This window comes from Cervus canadensis, chromosome 15 (assembly GCF_019320065.1).
Source record: "Cervus canadensis isolate Bull #8, Minnesota chromosome 15, ASM1932006v1, whole genome shotgun sequence".
NCBI lineage: Eukaryota > Metazoa > Chordata > Mammalia > Artiodactyla > Cervidae > Cervus > Cervus canadensis.
The window spans coordinates 70,502,734-70,521,290 of record NC_057400.1 but is presented as its reverse complement, the minus strand read 5'-3'; the positions used below and the strand labels follow the sequence as shown (position 1 = coordinate 70,521,290).

Sequence of the window (18,557 nt, the reverse complement as noted above, 5' to 3'; positions counted from 1 at the left end):
GGTAAGACAGATATATTATGATGAGCACACTCATGACCCTGGGTCTCCCAAAAATTCCAAACACAAACCAATATGTGTGTCTGTGTGTACACGTGTGTGTGTGTGTGTGTGTGTGTGTATATACACATATATATAAGTATTTATAAATATATAAATAAAACAGAACCTAACCAAGTAAGGTTTCTTCAATGAATGCAAGACTGTTTGATACAGGAAAAGCAATCAATCTAATTCACTATATTAATCTTTGGCCTCCTGATGCAAAGAGCTGACTCACTGGAAAAGACCCTGATGCTGGGAAAGATTGAGGGCAGGAGAAGGGGGTGACAGAGGATGAGATGGTTGGACAGCATCACCGACGTGAACATGAGTTTGAGCAAACTCTAGGAAATAGTGAAGGACAGGAATGCTGCAGTCCATGGAGTTGCAAAGAAGGATCCCATCACAGTGTTTCCTTTGCAGCCTAAATTAAGACAAAAAGAAGGTTCACCACCACCACCCCTGTTCAGTATTATACTGCAATTCCCACCCAGCCCAATTAGCTCCATTTCTCTGTAAAAGACAGGTGAACTGGAAAGGAACAAACAAAATTTATCTCAGAACATGAATTTATAAAGATGATACAAAACAGTTTGAGATACTAAGAAAGAAAAGAATATAATAAGGTCACTAGACATTTGGGCTTCTCTTTGCTTTAGGGCTTCCCTTGTGGCTCAGCTGGTAAAGAATCCGCCTACAATGCAGGAGACCTGGGTTCAATCCCTGGGTTGGGAAGATCCCCTGGAGGAGGGAACAGCCGCTCACTCCAGTACTCTGGCCTGGAGAATTCCATGGACTGTATGGGATTGCAAAGAGTTGGACACGACTGAGCAACTTTCACTTTCACTAGACATACAGTCAATATATAAATAACAACTATTTCCACGTATCAGTAGCAATTTTTTAAAAGACAGCATTACGGGAGAACTTCCAAGATGGTGATAGAATAAGATGGGGAAATCACCTTACTCTCCACAAATACATCAAAAATACATCTACATATGGAACAACTCCTAAAGAACACCTTCTGAATGCTGGCAGAAGACCCAGACTTTCAAAAAGGCGAGTCAATCTCCTTAGAATGAGGTAGGTCAAAAGATAAAGGCTAAAAAAAAGAGACACAGGATTTCAGGACGGGGACCTGAGCCCTGGGGAGAGAGCTGTAAAGGAGGAAAAGTTTCCACATACTTGGAAACCCCTCATGGAAGGGGAAGCGGGGAGCTTCAGAACCTGACAGGGGAGCACAACGGCGGGTGCTCGGAAGGCAAAATGGAGAGAAGTCACCACAGAGATAGCTGCCGAACATTACTTCCCAGGTGAGAAGCTGCTCACACTGCTGGCCTGGAACAAATGGGGGCTGAGTGCTGAGGCTCAAGCTTTGAATCTCAGGGAGATGTCCTGATTTGGCCAACTGTGAGAATACTCCGAGGAGGTTAGTAGGACACAGCTGAGCGAGTCCAGGGAAAAAACTGGGCATCTCGGAGAGACAAAATATCGTTGTCACTGGAACACTCCAACTCCTAACTCCATGCATTTGCAGACAGCGGTGTGTGCCCAGGTGGTGGCTGCCAAAACCAGCAAAACTGGTGGAAAGCCAGAGGCAGAATGTGACACGACTGCAGTTTATGTAAACATAAGTGACCAGACACTGCCAAAACCAGGGCAAGTGCCTGAGGCAGCAGACAGAAAGCCGCCACTGCAGTCCCAACCCCAGAGGTGGAAGCTGCCAACAGTGGTGAGCAGGCACAGGTTACTGCCCAAGCCATGCTGGGAGTCTAAGCAGCTTGGTTCTTCCTAGGGACCCACAAATTGAGGTATATTCCTCTGGGAGAGCACATGACCCGCCTTAGACTGTGACAACATCTGGCAAGTCTAACACCGCAGGCACTGCCCAGTACATCCTAATTGTGGCTGCCACATTCCACCCTCTCCACAGCCCAAGTGAACAAGTGAGCCCTAACAAGCCTTGGCCTTCTCCACCTCTTGCCTGGCTAAGGAACAAACACTGCAGGGTAGCCTATAAGCAGAGCTAATCAATCAAAATCACTAGAGTTGATCAACAAATATAATAAAGTCATAAGTAAGTAAGTAAGTAAGTGAAGTCACTCAGTCATGTCCAACTCTTTGAGACCCCGTGGACTGTAGCCAACCAGGCTTCTCCGTCCATGGGATTCTCCAGGCAAGAATACTGGAGGGGGTTGCCATTTCCTTCTCCAGAATAAAGTCATAGGATATATCAATAAAATTAATACACAGAAATGCCTTGCATTCCTATACATTAACAGTGAAAAATCAGAAAGAGGCATTAAGGAAACAATCCCATTCACCACTGCAACAAAAAGAACAAAATACCTAGGAATAAACTGACTTAAAGACAAAAGACTTGTATGCAGAAAACTATAAGACACTGATGAAAGACATCAAAGACAACACAAAAAGATGGAGAGATAAACCATGTTCTTGGATTGGAAGAATCAATATCATGAAACTGACTATACTACTCAAAGCAGATTCAATGCAATCCCTACCAAACTACCAACGGTATCTGTCACAGAACTAGAACAAAAAATTTCACAATTTGTATGGAAACACAAAAGACCCCAAATAGACAAAGCAACCTTGAAAAAGAAAAAAAGAGCTATAAGAATCAACCTTCCTGACTTCCGACTATACTACAAAGCTATAGTCATCAAGATAGTATGGCTGGCACAAAAAAACAAAAATATAGACCAATGGAATAAGACAGAAAGTCCAGAGATAAACCCACGCACCTATGGGCACCTTATCTTTGACAAATGACACAAGCATACACAATGGAGAAAAGAGAGCCTCTTCAAAAAGTGGTGCTGGGAAAACTGGGCAGCTACACGTGAAAGAATGAAACTAGAACACCTCCTAAGACATACACAAAAATAAACTCAAAATGGATTAAAGGCCAGAAACTAGAAAGCCCCTAGAGGAAAACATAGGCAGCACACTCCTTGACATAAATCACATAAGATCCTCAATGACCCACCTCCTAGAATAATGGAAATAAAAACAAAATAAACAAGGAGGACCTAATTAAACTTGTAAGCTTTTGCAGATCAAAGGAAACTATAAACAAGGATAAAATAATTGCAATTATTTTCTCCCAACTCTCAGAACAGAAGAAAATAACTGCAATCCAAAATATACAAGTAGCTCATGCAGCTCAATATCAGAAAAACAAACAACCCAATAAAAAAATTGGTGGAAGATCTAAACAGACACTTCTCCAAAGACATACAGATGGCCAACAAACACATGAAAAGATGCTCAACATTGTTCATTATCAGAGAAATGCAAATCAAAACTACAATGAGTTATCACCTCACACCAGTCAGAATGGCGATCAGCAAGACATTTTACAAACAATAAATGCTGGAAAGGGTGTGGAGAAAAGGGAACCCTCTTGCACTGTTGGTGGGAATGTAAATAGATACAGCCACTATGGAAGACAGTATGGAGATTCCTTAAAAAACTAGTTTTATTCCAAACTACCATATAACCCAGCAATTCCACTACTAGACATATACCTGGAGAAAACCATAATTGAAGAAGACACATGTGTTCACTGCAGTACTATTTACAGTAGCTAGGACACGGAACCAACATAGATGTCACTCAACAGATGAATGGATAAAGAAGCTGTGGTACGTATACACAATGGATTATTACTCAGCTACAAAAAGAACATATTTGAGTCAGTTCTAATGAGGAGGATGAACCTAGAGCCTATTATACAGAGTGAAGTAAGTCAGAGAAAAACAAATATTGTATATTAACATATATATATGGAATCTAGAAAGACGGTGCTGATGAACCTATCTGCAGGGGAACAGTGGAGATGCAGACACAGAGAACAGACTTGTGGACACAGTGGGGGAAGGAGGGGGATGGATGAATTGAAACGGCAACACTGAAGCATATACAGCACCGTACGTAAAACAGACAGCCAGTGCAAATGGATGACACAGGGAGCTCAAACGCGGTGCGCTGTGACCATCTGGAGCAGTGGGACGCGGTGGGAGGTGGTAGGGAGGTCCAGGAAGGAGGGGACACATGTATACCCATGGATGATCATGTTGATGTACGGCAGAAACTAACACAATAATATACAGCAATTACCCTCCAATTAAAAAAATTTTTAAAGACATTATGATAGCATAATGCCAGCATCATGACAGCAGACAAAAATGTAATACATACGTCAAATGGACTGATGCGCCAATAACTATAATATACCTTGTAAATCATACATACATACCTTGTAAAAAAAAGTAAAAAATTCTAAAGTCATAAAATACACTAAAGATTATACAGAAATACTACAGAATTTATGGCATACTGCTTTCGGAATGCCATAAATACTATTAATCTTGAAATAATGTTTCAGTACAGAATCCTTATACACACTATGATCCAAACTGCCCTCTAGCCACAGCTGTCTCTCAGTTTCGATGTCAGTATGACACAGAAAACACACCTTCTTACCTTCCCATCAGCTGTCACTGCAAAGAGCGTCTGCTCTCCTCCAATTAGCTGCACAGGTCTGAGAGCTGCAAGGGCTTCACATGGCGTAGGGACTTTAACTTTTGCACCTTCAATGCCCCCAAGCTGACCTCTATGATTATGACCCCATCCATAAATTGTTCCACTGCCACCAGCAGAAAGAGTCCAGTCATCTGGTCGCCTGTAACAGACATTAAAAAACAATTGACATGGAAAAGAACTCCATGTGAAGCACCATTTTCCCACAGACAATATTAACTCTTGTTTTGGCTATAGTCAACCTGTTCATCCACTGCACAAGCTGTTCATCTTGCTCTCTTCTAAAAATGCTGTGACTCTCATGGAGAACATCCATGTTTTCGCCATCCGCCATCAATTCACGAATTTTCTTAGCCACCTGGACAATATTATTATGAGATTATAAATCAAGCACTCATCTCTCAGGAATAAAATAAATAATACTAAGGCAAGAAGACAGGAGAGGAGGTCTTCCCAACCAAGAAAATGAGGGAATGCCAACATCAACATTGTGATTTTAGGGTAAAAAATCAAAACCGACATTATATTACATTGAAGATACTTTAAAATGCCTAGGCAGTATCATTATATCTTTACTAAAAATAAACTTTAACTGAAATTCAGTGTTATTCATTTTCAACTATGTGCTTCTTTTTTTTAATGATATTCCTTGCCTTGCAGATGTTACCATCTCATAACACTGGCATCTCTTTACACTATAAAAGAAAACACTTTGCATCCCCAAAGAGGTTTCAAAATAAGGTACCATACCTCGTCGAGAAACAGACGGGGCAGTGACGTTCTCTTGTCCAGGGCCACAGCAACGCGGGAGGCCATGCAGTACCTCCGGAACCAAGCCCACTTGTGTGTTTCAGCACAGCAAGGGAGCGTGTCTAATTCCAGGTCACAAGCAAGAGCTACTAGTACCTGCAGCCACCAAAAATTAACAACACAGGGACACTCAGAGACACAGCTTACATTCTACTTCACCAGCACTGGATGCCAAAGACAGCCCCCATGCAGGCTCTCTGGAGGTCTTCCCTCAGAATTCCTCACTCCAGGATAACTGCCACAAGCCCAGCAAGGGGCGTGGCATCACCAATGATGTGGATTATTCCTACCCAGTTCCTAGTGATGCACCTGACAACAGGTAGTCAGATCAGACCACTGCTACAATACTTGCCACCTAAGTAAAAGCATCTGAAGGCACACTGTTATCAAAGCACCAGAGCTTAGGTCACGCAGACAATCTTGAAAATGTTTCACATCCAACTTCAATACCTCAGGGATGCCTGATATTTGATGCACTGTACTTGACAGCTCCCTGGGGTTCTCTCACCGCCTCAAAACAAGCCAAGTGTTACCTTAAAGAATGGGCTGTGCAGCAGCTGCTTGCCACCTCTCACAATAGGGTCTTCATATTCAAACTGCCTTTGCAAAGCTTCTGGGAGGCCTTTCACCAAAGCAGCAAGAGCACTGCCTGAAAAACTCTTTTAAGAAAACAACAGAATTATAGCCCATACTAGGAAACCAAATTCAGCAGAGTTGGGTTGAGTGTTTTGTTTCTGTGAGTCAAATGTTTAATTATACTGGTACTATTCTCCCCTAAAACAAGTGATTGATATTTATAAATGGGAAAAAATCTAAAAAGACATAATGAATACTGAAATTAAAAAGAGCATGAAAATTCACTGCAGAATGTTTGGTCTTAATTTCAGTATAACAAAAACAGTTCTCCCAGGGAACCAGAAAGCAATTTCTGCTTCACAAACCTCCACCTCCAGCATGGTTAAGATAAGCATTCTTTTAACAGTTAACTACTTCTTCCAGCAAAACAAAGGGGATGTGGTGAGTTTGACACATAAAGCCCAACAGACAATCCTATTCTCACAGCCATCTACATGGGGCTGTTTCTATAATCAAAGTCCAGCCTGCATTCAGTACAGCAGCAACATAAAGGAGTCTGAATGCAAGAACGGCTCTTAGTCCTATGTGAAATTTCCCAACTCTTCTGTGATTAAGAAGTTAAAATAATTAAAGCAACATTTTAGTCCCAAAGGGTCACACAACTAGAAACTATAATGTAATGTTTCATACCAGAGCTCTTGTTTCCCCATCATTATCTCCAAGTAGCCTATTTATGTTAATTGATTGTCCAAATTCAGTTGTAAGAAGCTTCCTCAGTCTTTGAAGGGCCCACATTCTGTGACTGGCAGCTGGAATGAGAAGACAGAAAAGTCAGAGGATGACCATCCTTCTCAAGAAGACAGACAGACCTGACAACAGAGGTGCCACTCACCCAAGGCACTCAGCTGCGCACATGCTGCCAGGGACGCGGCGAGGCGGGGGACGATGCTTCTGTTTGAGGCAAGGTTGAGCCGGAAGTCCAGCAAGCAAGTCACCAAGTCCATGGATGGGCACGAGAGGACACAGCGGTCAGAAAGAAGGTCTTTGGGGCCTGAAGAAAGGGAATTGTAACTGTCCCCTTGCTGGGCAGAGCAACAGCTACCCCACAAGGAGATTCAACCCACAGTGAGTGCTTCATCCACATGGATGTCATGGCTAGAGGGCTGCGGCCACTGTCGTGTCACTTACCCACGTTCGGTACACCGACATTTCACCTGAAAACTCACATGGCTGAACAACTGCAACCAGCAACAGTTGGGAAACTTTGGGTGAAAACAGAGTGCTACACCCCAACAGCCAGACAACTGAAACAGCTCATTGCAGTTCTGAACCTTGATGTGGTGGGGCCTTGGCCAGTGCTGGGTCCCAACACAACAGAAGGTAGACTACAAAGCACCAAATGAAAATACATGTGTATTTCCCTTGCTTGGATCATCAAGCCCACTCCTCACCTGCAGCTGGCATGATGGGGTAGACTGTGAAGCGCCAGCCCCACCCATTCACAGACCCGTCACTGATGAACTTCCACTTCAACTCATCCCCTGGGATGCGCAGTTCGCTGGACCAGTCAGACCACTCCCGGCCTGGGGGACAAAAGCACACTGGTGGTAGGTTTACCCATCATCAGATCAACATTAACTTCCTTAGTTACAAAGTCACTCACACCCCGCCTAAAAGACAGCTGGCTCCTCCAGCCCACTGCCCAGGTGCGTTCACACCAGGGCCTTCAGCTCACACTGCAGCAAGCAACTGGGAAGCAGAGGACAGGCAGGCACTGCCCCAACAGAAGGCACGCACACACAACCACAATGCCATGGGAGAGGCCCACAGAGCCAGCCCGTGCTCACTCCAGGGTCAGGGCCTGCAGGACTTTCTCTGAGAGGATCTGATGTAATGGTTATTACCCAGGCAGCCAAAGAGAAAGCCTCAGTCTTCCTCAAAGGGGAATCAAGTGTTCAAAGACACGGGGCCCCACTGAAGCACAGGGCAGTTCAGCACAGACGAGCCACCCCCCAGGGAGAGGAGAGCAGCCCCGCCAGAGCCTGGGGTGCCCTGGAGAGGAGCTTGGGGACAAGCTTATGGTGTGCCACCCCAACCGAGCTTCCTCTTAGAGGAGTCATCAGCCAGCAGAGTGGGGGTAGCCTGGAAGGGGCCCTGTTGGAAGCAGAGAAGCTGAAGACATCTCAGAATACCACTGCATACTACAGTGACATCTGCCGAGCTGCCAGGAAAAAAAATCCATGCTCATCTGTGATACCACTTCATCCAAAGTAATGTCTTGTGAGTAATTCTACTGGTACACAGCCAGGCCCATCATTTATATTTGGTCTGTGGCTGCCTTTGCTACAAAGGCAGAGGGGAGTAGTTATGTTAGGAAACATTTGTTGACCCTGGCTCCAGATGAAGAATAAAGATATCTGAAGAGATCTGCACACACAGACACATATACACCTGCACCGATGATTCTAAAAAAGCCAGTGAAGGGCATTTAACAAGCCCCTAGACAGCGTGATTCGCTCTTGTTCAATCTCATGGAGCACATCAGAGCAGAGAGAGACCCAAAGAAGAAAACCTCCCACCTACTCCAGTACTGTCCACCGCGTGCACACGACACTTACTCCGTGTGGAGCCTAACTCCTCACAGCAATCAACTAAAAAATAAAACCTTTAAGAAGCCTTGTAGTATGTCCATCTTTACCGTGCATCAGTCTGACACTCCCAAATGCCTTACAGCACCATCTCCACTGTCTAGGTGAGACTGGGCCCCCCCCAGACAACCAGTGCCCCCAACAAGGACCGGCAGTCACACTGGACACCAGTAATCCCACCCACCAGTGGGGAGGCACATGCATCACTTGAATAAATCACAGGAATAAATCCCCTGAAAGCACAGGGGAAAACAGATACAACCTACTGTACTTTGCAGTTAGGTCACGTATCGTCCTCTCCTGCAGACGCATGTCAGAACGCAGCAGCAGTGCTCTATTTAGCGGTGCTAACAGTCCTGTTCTACAGAAGCAGGCTCAGCCCCTCCTACCTGACCGCACGGAGACGACCCTGCTGACGCCGTCCATGACTGTGAGAGGGTCATGGCGCCTCTCGGTGGAGCACTGCCGGTCAAACTCCACCCGGAGCCCTTCTGCACCTGGGGGACAGGCAAGCAGAGACAGAGTGACACTCCCGATCGACACTCCACAGACGGGGCCACAATCATACACACAGAGGCAGGGAGTCCACAGTGATGTGCAGCAAAGTCAGGAGGAACTAACCTCAAAAAATAAGGACTCCTTGCACTCCAACTCTGCCTCCCACAAAGCATTTCACCCGTGATGGAAACAACACAATTCACTCTCACTCGGCCAACTGGTTTTGTGGTCTCACTTCTGGGAAAATTTTCATGCTACAGCCCTAACCAGGAGACCAAGCTTTATTATCCTGCCCCCCACATTTTAAAAGCCATATAAAATCATGTCCACCAAGAATCTAGCATCAGATCTAGAGTCTTCTCTGGGACAAATTAGCTTAGAAAAGAATCAGGGAAGGGTATGACTTGGGTTATGGTGGAGGGAAAAAGTTGGCAAAACAACTATAAAACCACTCAAAATAGTGAGAAACAATGATTCCAGGGCTCTTCAAATCAATTCAAGGCAAACAACGAACCGAGAAGAGTTCATTCACGGAAAAACTACCCAACTCAGGTAGGAACAGTGACAGCCTATGTGTTCTCGCCTGGGGTTGCCCTGTGCGGCTGCAGCTCAACTTTCCCAAGAAGGGACTCTGTCTCCAGCGACCTCGTGCTAACTGGTGCAGAGCAGGGGCAGCGCCTGGGCAGAGATCCTAAAAGTCAGAGAGTAGGGAGCGTAACTGAGGACATCCAGAAAAGCTTGCATCTTTGCTGGCTCGAGAATGTGGTGTGGCTAGGGGGTGCCAGACATGAGAACTAGCCAGAAATCTAACAAGAAGATTCTGGAAGTCAGAGAACAAAGAAGGACTCAATGAGAACATCATGCAGTCCTGGGTGACTCGAGGCACATGTCCTCAAGAAAACGGAGAGCTGGGTGTGCGTGTGCATGTGCGTGTGTGTGCGCACACACGCACGCACATGCACACACACACAGGAAAACTGCCAAAACACTGACTTCCATGCCCTCCCTTGCTTCCATCCACAGAGATCCATCCACAGACGGGGAAATGAGCAGGCTAAATCAAGCAGATATGGAACAAACCCTAGAAGTCAGGCTAGAAAACAAAAATCAAAATAAAAAAGTAACCTGGGATATCAGTGGATATGTGATGCAGGGGAGAGATTTTAGAGAGTAATTCCAGGCATCTTACAAAAGAAACACACACAAAAAAACATAGAAATCCAGCAACAATTACAAATCTTTTTTAAAAACTCAGAATTCAAGTGACACAACAGAATCTAAAATGTCCAAGTTTTCAACAAAATATAATGGAATATGCAAAAACACTGAAAAATGTGAGCCATACTCTCAAAGAAAATCAGGCAACAGAAACTGACCCTAATGGGCCAGATGCTGAACTGAGTAGGCAATGACTTCAAAACTATAATAAATATGTTCAAAGAATTCAAGAAAACAGTGAAAACATGATAACAATGACTCTGGGTCCTTAGACCTTTTTGTATAGTTCTTCTGTGTATTCTTGCTGTCTCCTGTTAATCTCTTCTGCTTCTTTTAGGTTTGAACAAAGCCCCAAAACACATGACAGAAAAACAAATATAAATGAAAAAAGCAGGCAAATCCTGTTTTTTTTTTTTTTTTACAACTGGGGATTTCAAAATTTAGCCTTCAACAACTGACAGAACAAAGAGACAGAAAAATCTGTAAAGATACAGAAGACTTCAACAAGCCCACCCACAATCTTCAACTCTTATGCACCTCTTTATCTGACTGTTCACCTGTATTCTTTGTCATGTCCTTTATAAAAACTCCATGGGGCCGCAGAGAGTCAGACATGACTGAGCGGCTGAGCTGAACAGAACTGACAACAAACTAATGAACCTAAGTAAATGTTTCTGTGAGTTCTGTGAGCTGCTGTAGCAAATCAACTGAACTTCAGGAGGAGGCTGTGGAAACCTCTGATTTACAGAAAGTCAGCAGGCAGCATAGGTCAGAATTTGGCATTCTGACTGGCATCTGAAGTGGGTGCAGTCTTGGTGGGACTTAAGCCATTAACCCAGTGTCAGGATTGAGTTAAACTGCAGGACACCAGCTGATTTTGCACAGCTTCATGATGTGTGGAAACCCTCACATGTCTGATGTCAGAAGTAGAGTGCTGTAGCAGTGAGAATGGAGGAGATACAAGTGAGGGAGTTTTCATTTTTATTTTTGCTTTTTAAATTTTATACAGAAGACATATTCTGTAAATATGTTTTCATATTTATGGAAGAAGAATACCTACCCTACAAAAACTCTTTCAGAGAGTAGAGGAGAAGGGAACATGCTGCAACTCAATCTGTAAAGCCAGTATTACTCTAATATCAAAATGAGATAAAGATATTACAAGAAAGGAAAGCTACATAAATAAATTTTGACATTTTTAATAAAAAAATAAAAAGGAAAGCCACAAGCTGACACTATTCATGAAAATAGGTTAAAAAATCCTTAACAAAATATTAGCAAGCCAAATCCAGCAACATATACTACAGATTATACATTGTGGACAATTATGATTTGTCTAGAAATGCAATACAAGTTTAATATCCAGAAACTGATTCACATAACATGCCATACTAATAAAGGATTAATACAGAAAACAGTATGTCAATACACAGAAAAATCATTTGACAAAATCCAACACTCTCTTATGATAAAATTTCCCCCACAAACTAGGAAGAGAAAAGTTTCCTCAACCTGATAAAGGCATGTATGAAAAACCATCAGTTAACATACCAAATGCTAAGAGAATGATATGTATTCACTCTATGGAATAAGGTAAGGTTTTCCACTCTCATGCCTTGTATATAACATTAACTGCAGCTAGTCCCTGTTCTAGCATAAGACAGAAACAGGTTGTGTCCGTTAAATGCCACCAAGCGTAACTGGTTTGAAGAAGAAAGTCTGAAACAACACTTGGGAAAGGCTGTTCCAGTACATGGTAGCAAGGAAAGGATTCGCTCCACGGGGAGACGCGGCCAGTAATCCGTAGCTAGCTGCCTACGAGAGCACTGCTCCAGGCCGATGGCCTACCCCCGAAACACACCGAGGGGCCCCCATGAAAAAGGCCGTGGAGGGGCCAGGAGAGACAGGCAAAGAGGAAGGGGATGCTGCTGCTTGAGAGGCAAACAAGGCTCACGGGAAGTCGCACAGCCACCATCAAGGATCTGAGGCCTATTTTAAGGTTACAGGGGCGCACTGGCAGGTTTTAAGCAGAGTAGCAGTATATTCTGACCCTCTTTAAGAGAATCTCTCTGGTTATCACGTAAGGAGTTGGTTCTGGGAGACACAGAAGGTGAGAAGTAAAAACAGAACATCTATACTATACTGGTATATGAGTTAGTATAATAAACCAGGCGAAACTAGATGGTTAGGCCCAGAATGATTTGGAATGGTGATAAATGGCTGAATCTGAAATATATTTTTAAAGGAGAAATGTTAGGACTTGCTGGCAGACTGGATATCAAGGAAGAGAGAAACAGAAAAGAGGAAGAGGTATACTAGACTTTGTCTTAGGTAACTTCTGAGTGGAATTATCTTTTGCTTAATTTCTACTATGAGAGACTAAGAGTTCAAAGTTAAAGAAGCTTTTGTGAATCCCATCTCATTCTAAAAGTTTAAGAAAACTAATTTCACATAAAAATGATCAGGATAAAAGTATCGAGGTCAAATACAATATAAAGTTATTACTACAAAAGAGAGAATAAGAATAGAATAACATTTTCCTATAAACAATGAAGGCAAGCCAGAAAGATGTGCCCACAAAACACATGAAAAATATAATCTATTATTTCAAACCAAGCTAAAAGAAATTAGGAAAATGATACATGATATGAAAGAACAAGGTAAGTAAGAATTAGGACAAAACACTAAATGATAAAGTTTAGTAAAGAATTTTTTTAAATTCAGAAATGAAAATTAAATTAGAAAGAACATGGGGCAAATAAACACAACAGATATGCTTTGAGACAAACAGGAGAAAAGGAAGTAGCCAACAATGCCTCTAAAAGGCATCCAACACAAGATAACAATCACATATCCATGAAAAAGAAAATTGAAACAAGGCTGCAAACAAATACCACAAACTGTAATGCCAAAAAAACTGTCTTAAAAGACAAGACTTGGAATTACTGAACATTTTAAAGGGGCACTAACCCTTATCTGAGAATGTCACTTATAACAACAAACTTTCACAGGAGGAAAATATGGTATTCAATAAAACTAACTTTCAAATGTGGGCAACCAACTCTTAGAACAAGTTGACTCATGTCGGGACTATCACCCTCTGAGCCTTGCTGAGGAACTGACAAGAGAGTGAGCTTCAGACAATCATTGTAAGGAAGGAGACAACTAGAACTAAATGAAGATTAACAGGAAGAAAGCAGAGTATGCAATAGCTGTTATGCTCTGGGATTTATAGTATGACCAATCTATTCAAATTGCAACAATGAAGAGAGCAAGAAACCAAGAAAAATTTTGTTAACTATTTTCAGTAACGGTACACCTACCTGGTAGTGTTAGACTGGTACCCTGAGTCTTTGTGCCTGTGATGTGGGATAAAGTAAATAAGTGATTATGAGATATTCTATCATTCCTCTGTCTTAGAACCAGGATTTGGGGGGAGAAAAGAAACATAGATGTAACAGAAGAGGTTAAGTACAAATAGAAACATGTAGTTCTGAATTTGGATCTATTATATCATTATGAACTCAAAAGAAAGTCGGTCAGTCGTCAGTCAGTTTGACTGTCGGCTCATTTACCCTGTCTCTATCCACTGAAAAAGTCTAGAAACAACAACAGCCCAGTGATCTAAAATGCCATCTCCACTAAAAGATACCAGGGTAGATTCCAGGTGGAGAGGAGAAACGACGTGATGAGCCTAAAGCATCCCGTCTTATCAGACTACAAGGAAGTAACCACTGGACCGGAATCAGTGCCAAGAGCCAAACGCAACAAGGAGCTCAAGGTCTGGAGATGCACTAGTTTGAGCTTCAACGGGACAATAGTCATAATGGATAAAAGCCCATCATACATGTTTAAGTCCATGGGTTCATGATGTAAAAGAAAAAACAAGTAATTTTCTGACTAACTCGTGTTAAGGATTTGGTGCTTCCCCATCTGTCAGTCTGGGTTCAGTCTCTGGTCAGGAAACTAAGATCCCACAAGCTGTGAGGAGGCACAGCCAAAAAAACCCCAAAATAACTGGTCACCTTCAAAGGATGATGTGTTCATTCTCGTGAAAATGTAAAAAGAAGAAAAGAATCAAGCTTTTATCCTGCCTTTCTTATACAAACAGTACTCCTGGGGAACCAACCAAAGGATCAGGGAAAATGTCCCTATATAAAGTAATCTAGCTAATAAATGGGAAAGAAGTGAAATAATTAGAATAGCACCATTTTGCAACCACCAGTGGATTTAATGGCCTCAGGCAGTGAGCATCAGTAGCTGCTACCATCACAAAAGGAGAGACAAGTGGATACTAGACGCTTCCAGGCGCTGGATCACGAACACTAACAGTCCTGTCAGAGGGTCCGGCGGAACCAATCAGGCCGATGAATCAGGGGTCATCGGGTGGCAAGACAGGACTGAGCAACAGGTTAAAGTGCAGCCGGGATGAATTGTTGAAAAAAACAGGAAGAAGCTACAGGTTAAAAGAGACTTAAAAGATGGAAACTGTTTAATCAAGAGAGTTATGAGAATGCACACGTGGGTAACAGAAACTGCCCAGAAATACAAGCCGGCACCGTGTCACATCAGAGGGGGCGACACAAGGAAGGCTTCTGGGAACAGGCAGAGGATTACTCCTAGATCTGAGTTTCGGCAGCTAAGGCATCCACCTCATAAGCATTAAGCTAAACATTCACTTTGCATAGTTTCCTGTATTATGTTTTGGGTAACTGAGGTTTCTAGAAAAGTGGGAAAAGTGACTCTAAAGCAATTCTGTTGCTTTTTTTAAATGTAAAACAAGGACGGCTGCTTCAACTGATGCAATGGCAGAAATGAAGCCGTTCTACAGGCAGCTTTTGTATGAGCCCGTCTGCTCCCTGGGGCCAGCCCTCAGTACCTGGGATTTTCACTGTACCGCTGGACGACGTGTCGTCGGTGTAGGGATGGCTACTCTCCACCACCACAGGCTGCGAGGACAGGCGGCCACTCTGTGAGTCTGTGGCCACATCCTCCAACTCGGTGACGCAGAGCTCCAACAACATATCTGCCACCTGTGGGGGAAGCAGGGGACAAAGCAGGAAGACATCAGGATGCCTGCCCGGTTCAGTTCTTTCCACAGGGACGGGGGCATGGAGAGCTTGCGAGTTTGAGAAATCTAGTTTAAGTCAGGGCTCAGTCTCCTCACTGATAAAATCATGATAGCAGAGTTGGCAGGGGTGCTGAGAAGCTTGGAGGGATCTATGTACAAGGAATAAGGAAGCAGCTGACATACATGCCAAATGATGAAATGAAATACCCGTCATCTCAACACTTTCTCTTCACATCAAGATAAGGTTATGTCCTAGTGAGGAAAGTCTGCCCAGGAACAAAACTTTCAAGCAAGGAGCAGAAGGTGATAAAAATGACCAAGATCCTAGAAGGCATGGGGTCAAGCAAGAGGAATAGGAATGGAGAGGGATGACCCAGCTGTTGAGGCTGAACAGGGGTAGACAGCATCTGAAATGAGAGACCCGGGGTGTCTCCTGACCCAAGACGTTTAGGGCCAGCCCCCATACCATACTCGCCCAACAATTCATAATGCTCAGACTTCATTTTAAAATTTTAGTGAGTCACACCATTTAAATGGCCAGTACTTGTGATTATATTTTGATTGCTATTTTAAAAACAAACAATACATTGTTACAGTAATAATACATTAACTTCCAAAGTTTTTAAATTTAGAAAAACGTAATGAAACCATTCTCTATTCTTCCAGAAATGATTAATCTATTTTCCTTGTATTTAGATAATAAAGATTATCTTAGTAAGAAGTTTCATTAATGACAAACTATACTCATTGCCATAATTTAGGTTTTATAATTATGAATGCAAAAGTTTCTCTTGTTTAAAGAGTCTCAAATACTAGATCAGGATGGGACATAAGAGTAGCACCTGCCACTGGCCAGGAAAGTTGGAAGAAAGTCCCCATCTCTGTTTCTGTCTCCCCTTGAGTTTGAAATGTTGATGTCACCTAACTCCTAATGCACAGCCCAGCAGGGGTGTTCTGGGCTTTAACACTTTCTTCTGCAAAGACAGCCAGGACCCCAAGAGAGGCAAATAAACTCTGAGAAGAGGGTGACAGAGGGGTCACAGGTGTGGCTCTGCCCTCAGAGATCACGATCATTTCTCCCATCCACCAGAAACCTGAGTGTCCTTGAGGGAGTAACGACCACTGTGAGCTTCAGCTTTCTTATCTGTAAACAAAGGGAAAGCCTGTGCTCTGTACTCAGCGAATGCACCAAGAACCAGGCCTGGAAGATATGTACACAACAAATCCTAGGTATTATTACTTTAAATCCACGTTCTCATTCCATCCTTTCCTCTCACAAATGCAATACACTTGTAAAAACATTAATATTTTGCTTATGGAAATTCACCTTGATTTAATCTCTCAGAATTATGCCAAGTAACTTGCCTTGAAAAACTACGAAGTAGGAAACCTATAACTTTTCAGTTCTTCCTGAATCTGATTAAGAACTAACAAGCCCCTAAAATATCTACCAAATCATTTATTATGATTTCAAGAACACTCAAGCATTCCTAAGTACATTACGGTCTTGGTGGTGGGGACAAGGAAATCGAGCACATGTGATGCAGCTGCAGGGGGCGTGTGGCCGCAGACCCCCCGACACGGCCGGTGCTGAGGCAGAGCAGGGCTGCGCATAAGCGGCAAGGGGCCTTAAGGAAGCCCGGGGCTTCAGAACTGATGGGTTCTACTTCTAAGGTGCACTCATGACACTGACTTGGTACCCGACATCAGCCACATGCGGGTGTTCAAACTTAAAGTGAAATACAATGAAAACGTCAGTGCCGCAGGGGCACTAGCTACATTTCAAGAGCTCAAGGGCCGTCCGTGGCTAGAGTCAGCACACTGGGTGGCTCAGGTACAGATCACCAGGGCAGAGAGTCCTACCGAGCCCAGTGCTACCGAACACTGAAACCTACTTTAAATAGTCAAGAGTTAAAAACACGGTGATATTAAAGCATAAAAACTAGAATAATGGAACCAAAAAAAGTCTATAAAGGACCCAAATAAGTACAGAAGTTTACAATACAATAAGTGTGGCCTTCAAGTCACTGGGAAGAAGATGGATTCAGTCAATAAATTGTGTTGCTGCAACATGTTTGCCGTCTAGGAAAAAGTAAAGCTGAATCCCTACTTTATCCCCTATATCAAGATAAATTCCAGATGGTTCAAAAAGGTAAACATAATAACAAATGAAGCTCAGCTTGGTACTCTGTGGTGACCCAGAGAGGTGGGATGAGGCGGTGGGAGGGAAGCTCAAGAGGGAGGGGATACATAATCTATATATATATACATATGGCTGATTCATGATGTTGGTATAACAAAAGTAATACGACATTGTAAAGCAATTATATTCCAGTAAGAAAGTAACAAATGAAAACAAAGATGAATCAAGGAAGCCTGAGAGGCTTCTTACACAATGTCATGCTCATTCCATGTTTACAATGTAGTACAAAATCCAGAAGCCATAAATGAGAAGGCTCGGCAGATCTGACTTTGCAAAAGCTAGAAATTTCTAAATTCTAAAATACTAAGACAATGTTAAAAGGCAAACTGAGGAGCACGTCAGCAGATGGCAGAGAAGGGACTCGTTTTCGCCAGAAGCCCTTCAAGCACAGGACGGCAGCAGACCTCCGGCCCAGCCACCCCCTGCAGCTCACCTGCGGGTAGGCAGTGCCCATGCCAGACAGCACAGCTGAAAGCACGTCGCGGCCCTTGTCCCCCGCCCGGCCACACACAGACAGCTTGAGCAGGTCCACCATGACACGTGTGTCGTCCACCACCAGCAAACTGGTGAACTCATCCAAGGGCTGAAGTTCTGCGCCTGACGCTTTATTCTGGCTTTCAACATCCTAAAAAAGTTCAACAATTAAAATGAGGAATCATACAGTAACAGACAAACAGTCAAGAACTCAAAGGATACATGATTGCCAGTGATGAGCAAGGAAATTTCTGAGGTATTTAAAACCATGAAATACTAGAATAAGAAGTAACAGGCCCCTAAATCTACACCACCATGTACCAAGCTTTCAAAATCAATCAACTATTTTACAAATTATCAACAGCAGCTGTCAAAAGGAATGCCTAGACTGTAAAGAAATGACAATTTATACTGTGACCAGCTTCATATATTAGGTGTGTTTCAAGGG

At 43.2% G+C, this 18,557-nt stretch overlaps 1 protein-coding gene across 5 annotated transcripts in view; it reads right to left on the bottom strand.

Moving 5' to 3' along the window:
• The window catches only part of HERC2 (HECT and RLD domain containing E3 ubiquitin protein ligase 2), a 240,063-nt gene that overhangs the window by 30,922 nt on the left and 190,584 nt on the right, over positions 1–18,557 (bottom strand). For all 5 annotated transcript variants that reach the window (XM_043488204.1, XM_043488205.1, XM_043488207.1 and 2 more), the window contains 10 exons: positions 18,069–18,260; positions 15,241–15,394; positions 9,035–9,142; positions 7,449–7,580; positions 6,890–7,048; positions 6,688–6,806; positions 5,955–6,080; positions 5,362–5,517; positions 4,854–4,969; positions 4,555–4,753 (listed from right to left, as the gene is read on the bottom strand). In XM_043488204.1, coding sequence (XP_043344139.1) covers positions 4,555–4,753; positions 4,854–4,969; positions 5,362–5,517; positions 5,955–6,080; positions 6,688–6,806; positions 6,890–7,048; positions 7,449–7,580; positions 9,035–9,142; positions 15,241–15,394; positions 18,069–18,260 — 1,461 coding nt within the window. The remainder of the gene's footprint in view (positions 1–4,554; positions 4,754–4,853; positions 4,970–5,361; positions 5,518–5,954; positions 6,081–6,687; positions 6,807–6,889; positions 7,049–7,448; positions 7,581–9,034; positions 9,143–15,240; positions 15,395–18,068; positions 18,261–18,557) is intronic.